The 13373-nt window shown below is 49.9% G+C and overlaps 1 protein-coding gene across 8 annotated transcripts in view; it reads right to left on the bottom strand.

The window, feature by feature from the left end:
* Window positions 1–30: 30 nt before the first annotated feature.
* Window positions 31–13373, bottom strand: part of ARIH2 (ariadne RBR E3 ubiquitin protein ligase 2) — a 38420-nt gene continuing 25077 nt past the window's right edge. For 2 of the 8 annotated variants that reach the window (XM_040246962.1, XM_040246965.1), the window contains 11 exons: window positions 12413–12563; window positions 11347–11468; window positions 10093–10202; window positions 8644–8761; window positions 7637–7687; window positions 7525–7546; window positions 5344–5495; window positions 4367–4510; window positions 3702–3770; window positions 2493–2576; window positions 31–2273 (listed from right to left, as the gene is read on the bottom strand). In XM_040246962.1, coding sequence (XP_040102896.1) covers window positions 2202–2273; window positions 2493–2576; window positions 3702–3770; window positions 4367–4510; window positions 5344–5495; window positions 7525–7546; window positions 7637–7687; window positions 8644–8761; window positions 10093–10202; window positions 11347–11468; window positions 12413–12563 — 1095 coding nt within the window. In that variant the 3' untranslated portion in view covers window positions 31–2201. Of the gene's footprint in view, window positions 2274–2492; window positions 3771–4366; window positions 4511–5343; window positions 5496–7524; window positions 7688–8643; window positions 8762–10092; window positions 10203–11346; window positions 11469–12412; window positions 12564–13373 lie in introns of all 8 variants that reach the window. The other 6 variants (XR_005722182.1, XR_005722183.1, XM_040246960.1 and 3 more) reach the window with 4 other exon arrangements.

The following is a 13373-nucleotide window of genomic DNA, read 5'->3' as shown; positions in this document are numbered from 1 at the left end:
ACATTGCCTCAACTTTTTCTTTGAAGAAAACAAAGATATATGGTAAATTTGTGAAAACACTGTGCCTTCCTTTGCAGGGCAGAAGTATTCTGCCTGAACTTTTCCATGCTCCTGATGATAGCAAGAGACAGCCACTCGGGGCATGGAAGAAAGTTCTCCACAGGTCAAGGGCTGCAGGCTGCGGCCTGGGCACAGAACCTCTTGCAGCTCCGGAGGCTGGGGGTCACAGCTGGCTGCAAGTGCACGGTGTGGCAGTTACACAGTGCAAACAATGCGCAGGGTGGGGCTGAAGGTGCAGAGCTGCAACTCAGGTCCTGCTGCTGCCACAGCGGTGATCCAAAGGACTCAATGGAGAGGCGAATATTCCAGACACTAAGATCTTCCATGTGCCAACAGAGCAGTCATACCCCACCTCTAGGTGGACACTCTCCTCCGTTTGGCTCAGCGCTGTCCAATTCTGGGTTCGTCTGTTATACTCACTTGTCCTCTCATTCCACCCCATGGTCCCTTCCTTGCAGGCGATGACAGGAAGAGGCAAAACATGACTGGGGAGAAAGGGGGCCTGCAACCAACCATGGACCCCATGACCCCAAGAGTTACAACTGTCCTCTGTCTTCCAAGAGCGATTCAGTTTGCAACTAACATGGTACCTGGGGGAATTACTGACTGAGGTGAAAATGTTGGAATATCAAAGAATTTCCAACACAATATTTATTCACAGATTTCCAAGCAACTCTTCCAGGAGGTCAAGGAGGCCCGGAACAAGAGCCACAGGAACCCCAGGAATCACAGATGTAACTTCTGAAAGGCCCACAGGACCAGGTTCAGGACAAGTAGGATACCATGCAAACCACTTGTTCCTTTGCACTGTGAAAAGACTGGCCTTTTCCCTGGCCAGCCTCCTGGTACAGGAGCAGGGACCACAAATTAGGAACCCCCCCAACCAGCCTCAGACTCCAGACCCTAGAGGTGTTGGCCTCCAACACCAGAAACCAGGCGAGGGGAAGCACACCCCACCCCCAGAGCAGGTCATGGAGACATACACTCCCAGTTAACACGAAAACAATTTGTGCAGACACAGCCCCTGAATCAGGCAGACCAGAGCCCTAGGGAGGGCTCTGCTGAACTCTGACAGTGACATTCACCGGAGGAGAGCACAGCAGGCCAGCATCAGGTATGGCTGTGCGTCAACCTGGTTGGGGTCCCTCCACGGAACACTGGCACAAAAGAAGGGGCCGAGGTAAAACAAGGCTTTGGGGGAATGATTCCCTTTGAAAGTGGAATCATCTCTCTTCAGGAAACAAAAGAAAACTGTGCTGAAGTCGCATCCCCTGGGCTGGAGGACCACAGCTCACCTATGCACTCTGCTGTGGGCTCTGGCCTAAGTGGCCAGGTCCAGGTAAAGCTCATTTTCAAGATAAATGAGTCCACAGACACACACTGCCATTGGACATGATGATACCGGGGGCAAGATTCTGTTCTGTATTGTCTTCTAACTGCCAAGGTGAGGCAGTACCCTGATCACAGAAGGGTCTACAAGGACCAGGCAGGAGGCCGGGCGTGATTCTCTGCACACCACAGTGTTACACAGGCCAACCCCATTTTCTACCATCTGCCACCCACACTCTTCCCTTGGGGCTCCAGCTGTGGCCAAAGGCGTGTGAATCTGGAAAGCAAGTACCACCCGGGGCCCATGTGCAGCAGACATCCTGAGGCAAGGGGGGCAGACAGCTTATGCTGCATTCTAAGTAAAATAGCTAGAGGGTAAAACACTCCAATGCCAGTTTATTTTTAAAAAGGGTTCTGTGTCATTCTATGGTTTGTTTGCCCCCCGGTTTTTTTTTTTTTGTATAATTGTACAACCTTTGAAAATTACATAAGTTGTAATGATCTAATACTATTAATAGTCATTCAGAAAAACTTTCCTTCCCTCCCAGCAACTATTCAGAGGGAACTGACAGTCCTGAGAAGAGGCCAATTCAACAGAGCCTCGACCCTGGTGGAAACAAAAAGCAAAAAGAGGAGGGGAAAAGAAAAACAACAACCAGAAATTGACTAAGAGGTGTGTGGCCAGTGTCTCTCAGGAGTGGGGTCCTGGCTGTTGCCTGGGGTTGTGAGAGGCAGGGAGCCTGCAGCATGCGGCACAGCAGCCGGAGACCTCGCAGCCACATCTTCCTCGCGCAGCACGCCCGAGTCCCAGCCTAGGTGTCATGGAAGTCCTTCAGCAGCGTTCTCCTCCGCTGCTCTGCTATGTGCATCTGGTTCTCTAAGTCCTGCACCAGGGAAGCAAGACACGGGGTTGCACAGCCCAGCCCCATGAGGACGGGCCAGTTGAAGCCGCCCCCGCCACGGGCTCCAAGGCGTCAAAAGCACGGCCCTCCCCACCCTTCTCAGCAGCAGCCTCTAGCCCCTAGGCCAGCTGCTGTGGGACCGATCACCATAGCCGCTCTCCCTTGCCTGCCAGAGGGTCCTAGAGAACAGCAGTCACTCACCCCTCTGTCATAGCTGTCCGCCCGCTCCACCTTCCACGACAGGTTTTCAATCTCAGCCTCCAGCTGAGCCTGCTGGTATTCAAACTGTATGGGTAGAGCAGGAGGGTCAAAAGGAGAGGGGACGGTAGCCAGGGCAGGGCCTGCAGACGGGAGGGGCAGAGGCAGCACCTCAGGCTCGCAGGAGCTCCAGACAGCCGAGTGCTGTCCTCAGAGGGCAGTGCTACTTCCTGTACCCAGAGCCAGAGGCCGATCCAATGGCTGTCCACGGAGGACAGCCAGGTGGCCAGGCTGCACTCGCCCTGCGCCCCCAGAGAAAGGGGAAGGACCGAAGCCACGGAGGAGAATGCTCCTGACATTCGGGGAAATGGCCGCTGCCAAAACAAGTCAAAGTGGACATTCACTGACACTGTGCTCCCTGAATACTTCGTTTTTTTCAGCCTTTCTGAAGAGTCTTCAAAATTTTCAGATCGTTTGACTTAGTAAGTATATGCCTCTTGCATGAAGAGGTTTCCCAGTGTCTTATTTGTGATAGTGAAAAACAGAAAGAATAAACACCCCTAATGATGGTACGACTATATAATGGACATCTACACAACTATTTAAAAATGGCATTTTCCAGCCTGGTGAATAATGACAGCTGCAAAAACTGTTGTAACAAAAAATGTTATATATATAACCATGATTATAGAAACAGTACTAATTTTCAAAGCCTGGGAAATGCTAACAATGCTCATTTCTTTCTAGGGGGGATGATGGATGATGTAAATGTTTTCCTAATTTTTTCAACATTTGAACAATCAGTGTGAATCACCTTATTAACTGGAGAGGAAAAAACCCCTATCTAAGATGAAAATTACACAAAGATGCAAATGAACTCCACAGGATTTAGGAACACACATGCTGGGTATCCTCCCAAAACATAAGCAATGGTTCCCAAGTGGTCACATATTTTCAGCCAGCCACCCTAAAAAATATAGCTGTTAATGGCTTCAGTACACCTGCCTTGCTATTACACAAAATGGCAGCACCTGAGATCTACTTTGGAAATGCCTAGTCGGTGCCTGGGGAACAAAATTTTCCAGTGGCTAGTTTTGTTTTGATTTTGTCCTCCCAGCCACCAAGGGTCTGGTCCCTGCTCGCCTGCAAGGTGCGGGCAGAGAAGGCCCCTCTGAAGCTAAGACGGCAGAGCACAAGGACGGCTTCCCTTACCAGCTTCTTCCTGGGCCCGGACTCCATGTAGTAGGCGTATGGATACGTGTACTGCAGGGTGTATCGACACTGTAACAGAAGACAAGGGATCTGTGTCTATGACACTTAACTCCATGGACCTCACGCTGCTGACATAGGTCTTACCCCACCATGCAAATCAGCCTGGCTCTACGGGTATGGGCCTGAAAGAGATGAGGCCAAGGCAAATAAAAGATGAACTGGGGGACAACATGGCAAAAACTGAAACAGAAATGGTCACAGAACACCCATGTTTCCTCTCCACACTGGGATTAATTACCAGCAGCTGCCTCAATGGCTCTTCCCTCTTGAGTCAGACCTCAGAGTCCACACATCTATCTCAATACTTGTCCAAAGACAATCTCTTATTTTCCTCTGAGTGATGCATGGATGGGACAAAAGAAGAGAAGGGCTCTCGTTTTCCCTGTGGTTCTGTCCCCGCAGGCAGAGGCACCAGAATACTGAGTGCCCTGGACGTCTGGGGAGGGCAGGGTCCTCAGTGGGCACAGCCCAGGAAGATGTGGACCCATGAGCAGGCCCATGTGGGGCTTCACAGGGGGTGAGCCCTACCCCCGACAATGCCTCCCACCCTCAGAGGTCTGGGCCTCACAGAGAACAAGCAATGGGAAGACTGAGGGGGGACAAACCTTGGCCAAGAGCTTGGCAGCGTTCTGGAGGTACTGCCAGTCGATCCAGGTCCCCAGGTTATTCATGACCCTCTCCTGGATCTTCTCATGAATCCGCTGGTATGTCTGTGCCTCCAGCTGCAAGCTCTTGTTGTGGTTTTCCCACTGTGGGGTCAGAGAAGAGAGAAAGCTGCAGGCGTCCAGGAAAGTGCAGGGATTCAAAAGCTGTTCAGAATGGTCACAGCCTCGTCTAGCTGATGGGGGCTGTGTGTCCTCGGGAGCGCACGAGGGGGGCTTCCTCAGTCTACACTACCAACCCTGTCTAGAGCCGCTATCTGCCTGCCAGATCACTCTACCCGCTTAGAGCAACAGGACTCTAGCCCCGAGGACAAAGCAAAGCTAGGTACTCCCAGGTCTCTTGTGCTTAGAAACCAAAGGTCCCATGCTCTGTGGGCTTCTGGGAAAAACTGCCCTCTGAATCTGACTATTAAGACAGCACTGGACTGGGGGGCATGGCAAATGGGGGCTGGAGGCTGAGAGATACAAACTACTGTGTGTAAAACAAATAAGCTACAAGGATATCCTGAACAGCACAGGGAATGTAACCAGTATTTTATAATGCCAATGAAGGGAGTATAACCCTTAAAAATTCTGAATCACTACACTGTACATCTGAAAGTTACAGAGCATTGTAAGCCAGTTATACCTCAATTAAAGACAAACAAGAAACGTGGCACTGGATGGATAAAGACCACCTCATAGTCCTTCCTTATCCTTCACAATTCAGCATCACACAAGGCTGGCCGGTCCTTCCCTGCTGGCTGCGCCCGGGAAGCCGAGAGCCGCATCTGCAGGCAGCACTCGGGCCACCCGGCGCTCCGTGCCCTGACTCTGGCGTGCACGCGCTGCTGCGGCCACCAGTCACTGGGAGTTTCGCCCAGTGGGGCCAAGTGGAAGAAGCCTACCCTCGAGAAGCAGGTGCAGGAGAGGACGCCTACCCTCTCAAAGTAGAACAAGTACTTCTTGAGGGCCTCCCTGGCCTGGGCTTGCTGGCTCTGGTTGACGATGTCGGGGTTCTCCTTGTACCGGCTGCACTCATAGTACTCGCTGCCGTGGGTCTTCCAATCTCCTAGACACATCCAGCAGAAGTCTGAAGGGACAGAGAACGCAGCACTGACCACACAACACAAGCCCGCCTTCCTCCACAGGCACAGGTGGAGCAGGAGCCAGACAGAGCCGGCTCCGGGGGACCACCTGACCGGAACTCTCCCCGGCCGCCTCTACAGAGGGCGTGGACACATCTCATGTCTGTCTTGGCCCACAGTCCCAGCAGCCGGTCCTTGCCCATCTGAACGACAGCCTACAGATGGTCTCCATTTCAAGAACACATACACTTAGTGCCTTTTTAATCCAACGCAGGCAGATGCTGACCATACAAAGGCCACTGGTCTGCTGCATCAGTGCCTCCTGAGCAGCAGAATGTGTCCGACTGAGGCCCACCTGGCCATTCAGAGAACACCTCTGCCCTCCTGTCGACCTCCCACTCTCAACACCTGTCCTAGGTGTTGTACATGAAACTGGGGATGAAGACGTTCCCCCCTTTTTCTTCTTTCTTAAAAAGCACATTTTTATGGGAATTCCCCAGTGGTCCACTGGTCAAGACTCAGTGCTTTTACTGCCAGGACCCAGGTTCAATCCCTGGTCGGGGAGCTAAGATCCTGCAAGTCAGTGTGACCAAACAACAACAACAACAACAACAACAAAACAACCAAACAAAAAACAACAAAAAAAGAGAAAAAGCACATTTTTATTAAACCCACTGCTACCCTAGAGTTCATGCCCAGAATTATGACTCTGTTTCCACAATGAGGAAGCCAAGAGGGAAAAACAGAGATCCTCTATGGATGCCATATACCTGAACAATTACTGTGCCTTAATGGACAGGGGCCAATCATGTTTGTGTATTCTGACTCTGCCAGAGACCCAGACAGCAGTAAACACTGTTTCCCATGATTCACTGTCATAAGCTGGCTCACTGACTTCCCCACAAGGGCATGTGTAAAACTTGGGGAAGCTAGAGCCAAAGCGAGAGACCCAGAGGTCGCTCACTTCTCTTCTCCTGAAAGGCTTCACGGAAGAGTGCAATACAGCTTTCACCTCAGTCAGCTAGCTTGTGGTTGCTACTGTCTTAAATACTGCTACATTGCTTAGGGTTGCCCATCCAGATGGTAAAATTATTCAGCAACGTGAGGCACAGTAGTTACCCCTGGGCAGGTAAGGATGAGGAGAGGACACACTGAGGACTCTTCAGTACCAGGACTGTGGTGGGTGCTGGGTGTGCACTCGGGCCTTTCTCTTTGAACTGGGCGCGTGTCTTACGCACTAAGTGGATCATGCACGTCCCTCTCGTTCAAACACGTGCAGAAAAGACACGGTGGAATTTCACTGAGAAAACAACATTCTACTCTTGGCCTATCTTCATTCTACACTTCGGCATCACCGTTTCCATCTAAAACCTCGCCTTGACTACTCTGGTTACAGTGTGATCCTGGGAGGACCCAGGGACAGCAGTGGCCAGGCTCTTACAAAGAGAAACTCTCAGGACCAGCTGGGCGGCATGTCAGCAGCTGTGGAAGAAGTCTGTCTGGACATATATTCTACCTGAAGGAGTTTTATTTCTTTACTTGATCTGGCAGGAAGGAAAGCAAAACCAACGGTTCTGTGGAACCTACACCAGCCAGATGAAGGAGGCCAGAAACCCTCTCTGAAAACTTTTATAAAACCTCAAAGGCAAACTAGGATTTGACTGCTTCCAGGAGAACCATAGGCAGCCTGCTCTAAACGGTGTCTGTCAGGCAGCACAGAAAACCCCCATGCTACTTACCTGCCTTGGCAAAAATCAAGAGCACACTAAAACTTTCTTCTTGGATGACTGAGGATTTGTGAGGGTGTAGAGGAGCCATCCCAAAGTTGGCAGCGGGATTATTTAAGGGACCAAGAAATAATAAATCAGCAAATCCAGAGCTGCTGTACTCTGGTCCTCATGGTTGTAAGTGACGGAAGCCACCCTGTTTGATCACTGTATCATAAAAGCAGTGGGGGAAAAAAAAAGCAGTGGAGACCCGTGCACGAGAAACAGACTGTGCCGCTGGGCCTGGTGCAGCAAGCTTGGGACTCACCGTGTTTACACTTGGAGCATTGCTGTCGGAGGGAAACAGAAGAGAACATGTTAAGGGCACGCTGACCAAAGGCTTCAGGCCACACAAGCAAAACGCACGGGCCTCTGCTCACCATGTGATTGCAGCCGCCGTTCTTCTCAATGCAGATGTTGCACTTGGGACACTGAGGAGACAGAAGGGCGCCGTTAGGCTCACGCACCATCAGGCCGGTTCTAAGACAAATTACACAAAGCTCCTGGCACCCGTGCCCAGCAGCTCATCGTGCGAGCACTTCTGGGGAGGAGCCTCTCACTTAAATGTGGCGGGTCGCTGAGGCTGGAACAGCAATTCAAGGAAATGAGGTCAGCAGGTTTGGCCCTGAAACACTCCAAGCTGAGCCCCGCTAAGTCTGCCACCATCTGTCCCTGCCGGGAGGCTGCTCAGATTAAGCTCAAGCTGAGTCAGTAAAAAACTGGCCAGCTTGGGAGGATCGCCAGCACAGCCTACGAGCTGCCACCCTGGACTGGGGCCTGCTCAGCCTGCCTGAACTTCGGCTTCCAGAAGAGGGCACGGAAATCAGCTCTAAAGCTCGCTCCCATCTGAGACTCCAGCAACCCCAGACAGAGTGGGGACCATTCTGACGCCGGGCGCTTCGTGGCCATGAAGAGGACCTTACTTCATGACATCATGGTCACAGCTGCGTGGCGGGGTGCCTCGCTTCAGCATGTGACTGGCACCGGCGAGGGCGAGGGCCCCGAGTGCTGAGTCATGCACAGCTCTCGGGCTGCGGGCCATGCTTTCCCGTGGGATGTTTTCATAATAAGTACTGGGCAGGCCTGGGCTTGCATTACGGTTTTGCTACTTATTTGATGTGGCCGTCAACCACCTGCATCCCAGAGATGTTAACGCTGGGGAGGCATTCAGTAAAACCTAGTTTTTTTCGAATGAGTTTTCCTGAGGGTCAAACTTCTCCAAGCATTTCAGCATTTCATTAAAAGAAAGGTGCCTGGTGCACGCTAAGATCAACTGCTGCAAATTCTGCCGCGCCGGGGCAAGGGTCTGCCACCTCCATCACGAGCCCCGTGGCCGTGGGTGGCACTAGGGAGGGCAGACCCAGGACAGGTAAGATACAGTCCTTACGTCTTTAGTGTGGGCACTAATGTAGTTGGCTGTTTCAGAGTCGTCTGCACACTTCGTGAGCCATTTCCGGATTGTGGCGCAGTCTGTGGGGGCGTGATACATCTGACGACACTTGAAACTTAAAACCAGAAAAGATAACCGTTAGGTCAGATCCTGTGTTTTTCCTTTTCCTTCTGTCCAAGCCAACAGATCTGGAATTAGAGTTTTTCCAAGAGGTAAAAAGTCATCTCTCATGGCGTCCGAGACCTTGACTTACCCAGGATTTTTCTGAAGTCCTAGGGGGACTTCTCTCAATAAACCCAAATGAGACATTTGTTTTAAATATCTTAGGTGATGTCAATCCTTCCTAACAGGATATCAAATTCAGAATTCAGCTTTTCAAAAGGCTCGGGGGGGTATTCCAAGAAGAGGACTCAACTCCAACCCAAGGCAGGAATGAGATCCAGGCCTGGGAGCCTGGGCTTATCTGAGTCCGAGGTACCCACCGGATGCACACTGTCGGCACTTGCGCAGTCTGTGAGGGGCACGTTACCTCTGACAATGCCCCAACTTAGAATCAGAAAAGAAAAACCCCAACACTCATCAGGCCAGGCTCCTTTGCTTTTAATTCCCCTTCTGTCCAAGCCAACGTGACTTTCTGGATAAAGGCTCTCAGGCAGGTAGCCCACCATATGTCCCAGGGAAAGAAGGCCCTAACATGGGACACAAAGGGTAGAGAGCAACCACATTGGTGGTTCTTAATGTTCGGTGAGTCACAGACTCCCTCGACCATGCCTTGAAAGGCAGGCACATATGCACAAGGACCCCATTTTCTCCCTACTTTCCTTGAAGCCCCACTGTGACTCCTCCAGCAAGGTGCGAATAGGGCACAGGTCTGGGCCTAAATGAAGGCTCTGCCATTATCTGCACCTCACTTTCCTCACCTATAAGAAAGGGGAACAGCAGTACCAGTCACACACAGTCGCTGTGACAATGAAGCGAAAGTGGTCAGGAGAGAGTGGCTCCGCTGGTAAGCCTTCAGTATGCTTCAGCTAGTTCCATCATGTTCACTGAACAGAGTAAACCCCAGATAGATGTAAACCATGTTTATGAACAAGCAGTGTTATAAAATTAGCAGAATGGGCAACAGAGAGAAAGATTAAAGTACTAGTGGCTAGAGCTTTCATATACGGCAATATATGAATTATCTGTGCAGATAGATCTACATCCACACAGACACGCAGTCTCGTCTTAGTAGCATAAACCCCAGCACATTCTCCAAGAGTCTGTGTCTCCTTCTTGTCTCCAGACTGAGTATCATCAAACATCTGCCCACGTGGAACAGCGCTGCTCTTCTGGCCCAAAGGCCCTGCCTCTCCCAGCCCCGCCCTCACAAGAGCCACAGCAGTGATGCTCGAGAGGAGGAGAAGGCACCAGCCAGGGCTGCTCGGCATCCACACTCACTCTTACCAGAAGACCTCGTTGCACCGATTGCACTGTACTCGGCGAGCTCTGGGCTCCTGTACCCGGATAACCATGGGGCAGTCTGCACCAGGGCATAGCTGGAGCTGGTAGTGACTCTGTGAACACACCAAGGGGGGAACAATGAGGACATCCCCTAGTTGGTGCCTCCAAATTAGACCTCCCTGAGTACTCAAACACCTCCTGTTCTTCCATCAAGGGGCTACAGGAATTCATGATGGATGTCATGAAGACCAGACATTAAGCAGGTCCTGAAAATGTCCTTTGAATGTTTAGCTTAAACCAGGGAGCAACTCACCGGAATAACCTAAGCTTAGATGACAGAACGGAATACAGAATCGTGTCTCTGAGATGAAAGTGCATAGGGACTAGGGCTGGAAAGGAACACGGCCCAGTCGTTGTGCATGAGACTCTGAGGGGCTCAACAACCCTCAGGCATCTACCAAAAGTGGCAAACAGCACCCGGAACAAGGCCTTTTGTTTTTCCTGCAGCCTGTGCATGAGACGACCCAGACCATCAGTCAATCCAAAAAGCTTAGGAATAACAGGCAAAGATCAAAATTATGCTGCATGGAACCAGCAAGCCTGAACAGGTAGCCCAACAGAGGGGAAGGACTCCAAAACTGACCACTGAGAACTCGAACAAATTGCCAAATCACCCAAGAAGCAACTCCCCTTCTTTGGGCCGAATCACAAGGTGAAGGGCATAGAATAGCAACTCCTGAGATATGCCTGACTTATGTTTATCCCTTGACATACAATAGCTTGTTTAAGTAACTCTGTGTAAGGTGGGGGGGCACGGCTTTCCTTGTGGCTCAGCTGGTAAAGAATCTGTCTGCAATGCTGGAGACCTGGTTTGACCCCTGAGTTGGAAAGATCACCTGGAGAAGGGAAAGGCTACCCTCTCCAGTATTCTGGCCTGGAGAGTTCCATGGACTGTACAGAGTTGCAAAGAGTTGGACAGGACTGAGCGACTTTCACTTTCACAAAGTGGGTGTGCCTGACCATTCTACACAAGAAAGAAACCAAGGCTCAGAGAAGGAATCTAAGGGGTCAAAGGATACAGAGTGAGGAAGAAACAGACTTGGGATTTACTAGTACTCTAGAGTTTTCAAACTTTTTAAAAGCTGTGCAGCTCTTTCTTCAGATTGAAAGCATCTACTGGCAGCCTCCTCTGTACAGTAATTGGTAAGCATCTGATGAAAAGGAGGCTCAGGAAGACCAGGAAGCAGCTGGGCATACCTCCACATAGTCCCTGAAGAGGTAGCGCCTGTATTTATCTCTCAGTTCTTCATTGGGCAGCAATGGAAACACGAAGTCCTCTGGTGTTCGAAGTGGGCAGTCCTGAGCCATGCAAGAGACACCTGTTGAACAAAGACAACCGGATGGACAACTGTATCACAGAAGACACACCTATAATGTATTTGCTGAGTTTACCCAACAAACTCACGTTTTACACAGGGAACCCCAGCAGCATCAGAATTTATTCAAAGAGAGAAATCAATATATTTACATAGTGATGCAATTAAAATATTATTACAAATTTTAAAATGACAGATAATTCCCTGATGGTCCAATGGTCAAGACTTGGCACTCTAACTACCAGAGCCCTGGGTCAGGGAACTAAGATCCTATAAGTTACATGGCACAACAAAAAGAAAAGAAAAAAAAAAAAAAAAAAAAAAACCCACAAAAACCAAAACCAATCAAACAACAAAAACAAGAGCAATTAAACAGTATATATCACAAATAGCACTGATTTTTAAAAAACTGCTTAAAAAATCCCAGAGGGTTCCTGACTTACAATTTAGTTTTGTGATGTTTACTATTATGTGCATGTGATTACTGTCAACACAGTGAGCTTTTACAGATATAATTAATATAATGCTAATTTTAATATCATGAAGTCATAATTTAACAAAGACTCCTTTAACTCATCAGCAAGTCTGATTTGTGCTTACCTAAATCACAGTAAACCCTCTAGGAGTTTCTGAGGTACGGCTGCCACTTTTGAGAATCAAGATAGACAGGGTAGGCAGCTTAAAGGACAGTTCTCCAAAAAGACAAGAGAAGGTAGCCTTGCCGTCACACCAGCATTTACATAAATGCCCAAACATTAGCCTTAACTCTTGCATCTTGCTCAGGACTAGGGTAAACTTTGCCACTGTTCAGACTGACATGTTTGGAAACCAATGGTTCTGATTTTGAAAACTTCAGTTAGGTTCACAAGAACACCTGAGTGGCAGAAGGGGCAGGGCTGAAGCTGAACAGTTCCTGCCAGCCGCTTATGAGCCCCACGGGGACTCACCCACACCCACGCCGTCCTTGACGAGCACGGAGCAGTGCTGCTCCCAGCAGCTGCGGCAGAACTGGTGTTGGCAGGCCAGAGAGAGGAGGTTTTCCTTCCGCACAAACTGCATACACACTGCGCAGTGGTGAGGGGAGTGGGCTGGGGGCACCTGGAGGGAGGTACAGTGACGTGAGCCAGCCTGCAACAAGGACCAGAACTCCACTGCCATGTGTGGGCTCTGCAAGTGCCAGTTCTGAGTGGAAAAAAGTATTATCAGGAAGGCTTCCCAAAGGAGGTGGTAGCGGAGCTAGGCGGAACTGTCAAGGTCCCGAGAGGTCATTCAATCTGCCTTCTTTTGGAGGCTACTAGGTTTCCTTTGAAAACTGCCCTCATTCAGTATGGCACAGAGTTGCTTCTCAACAAGTACTATAAACCCAGCCAATAGGTTCTTAGGGGCTGAAGTGTGAGCCTCTAAGAGCTCCAGAACCCATTCTCTGCTACACAAACTCGCAAAGACAGTCTGGGGGCACCAGCCAAAGCCATAAACCAGTGATAACCCAACATGAGGTTCTTGTTAGTTCACTGGCCATACAAAAAGTAATTTGAGGAAAAGGAGCATACTCTGTCTAGTATGCTCCTGGAAATTCTATAAGAGGCTGCATAAGTTATGCGGTGATCTGAGCCCTAATTCTCCCCCATTCATTCGACAAATGCTGACTGAACTCTGAGCAACAGGAAATCACTATACACTGTAGGATATGATTCCTAAACTTAAAAAGCACTTACAGTCTACTATGGGGGCTAAAAAGATATGAGTGAATTACTGCAATATACATGTAAAGGTTGAAAGATATAATTAAAGGAGTTTGGAGGGAAGTGTTCCCAGGAGACAGGTTTTGGGAGAGATGGCTTGGATTCGGGTCTTTAAAGGTGAGTTCCATTCTCACGAGCAAAGATGGGTATAGGATCTGGACATCCC

This window comes from Oryx dammah, unplaced genomic scaffold (assembly GCF_014754425.2).
Source record: "Oryx dammah isolate SB20612 unplaced genomic scaffold, SCBI_Odam_1.1 HiC_scaffold_9, whole genome shotgun sequence".
NCBI lineage: Eukaryota > Metazoa > Chordata > Mammalia > Artiodactyla > Bovidae > Oryx > Oryx dammah.
The sequence above is the reverse complement of the archived record's forward strand: the minus strand, read 5'-3'. Positions and strand labels throughout refer to the sequence as shown.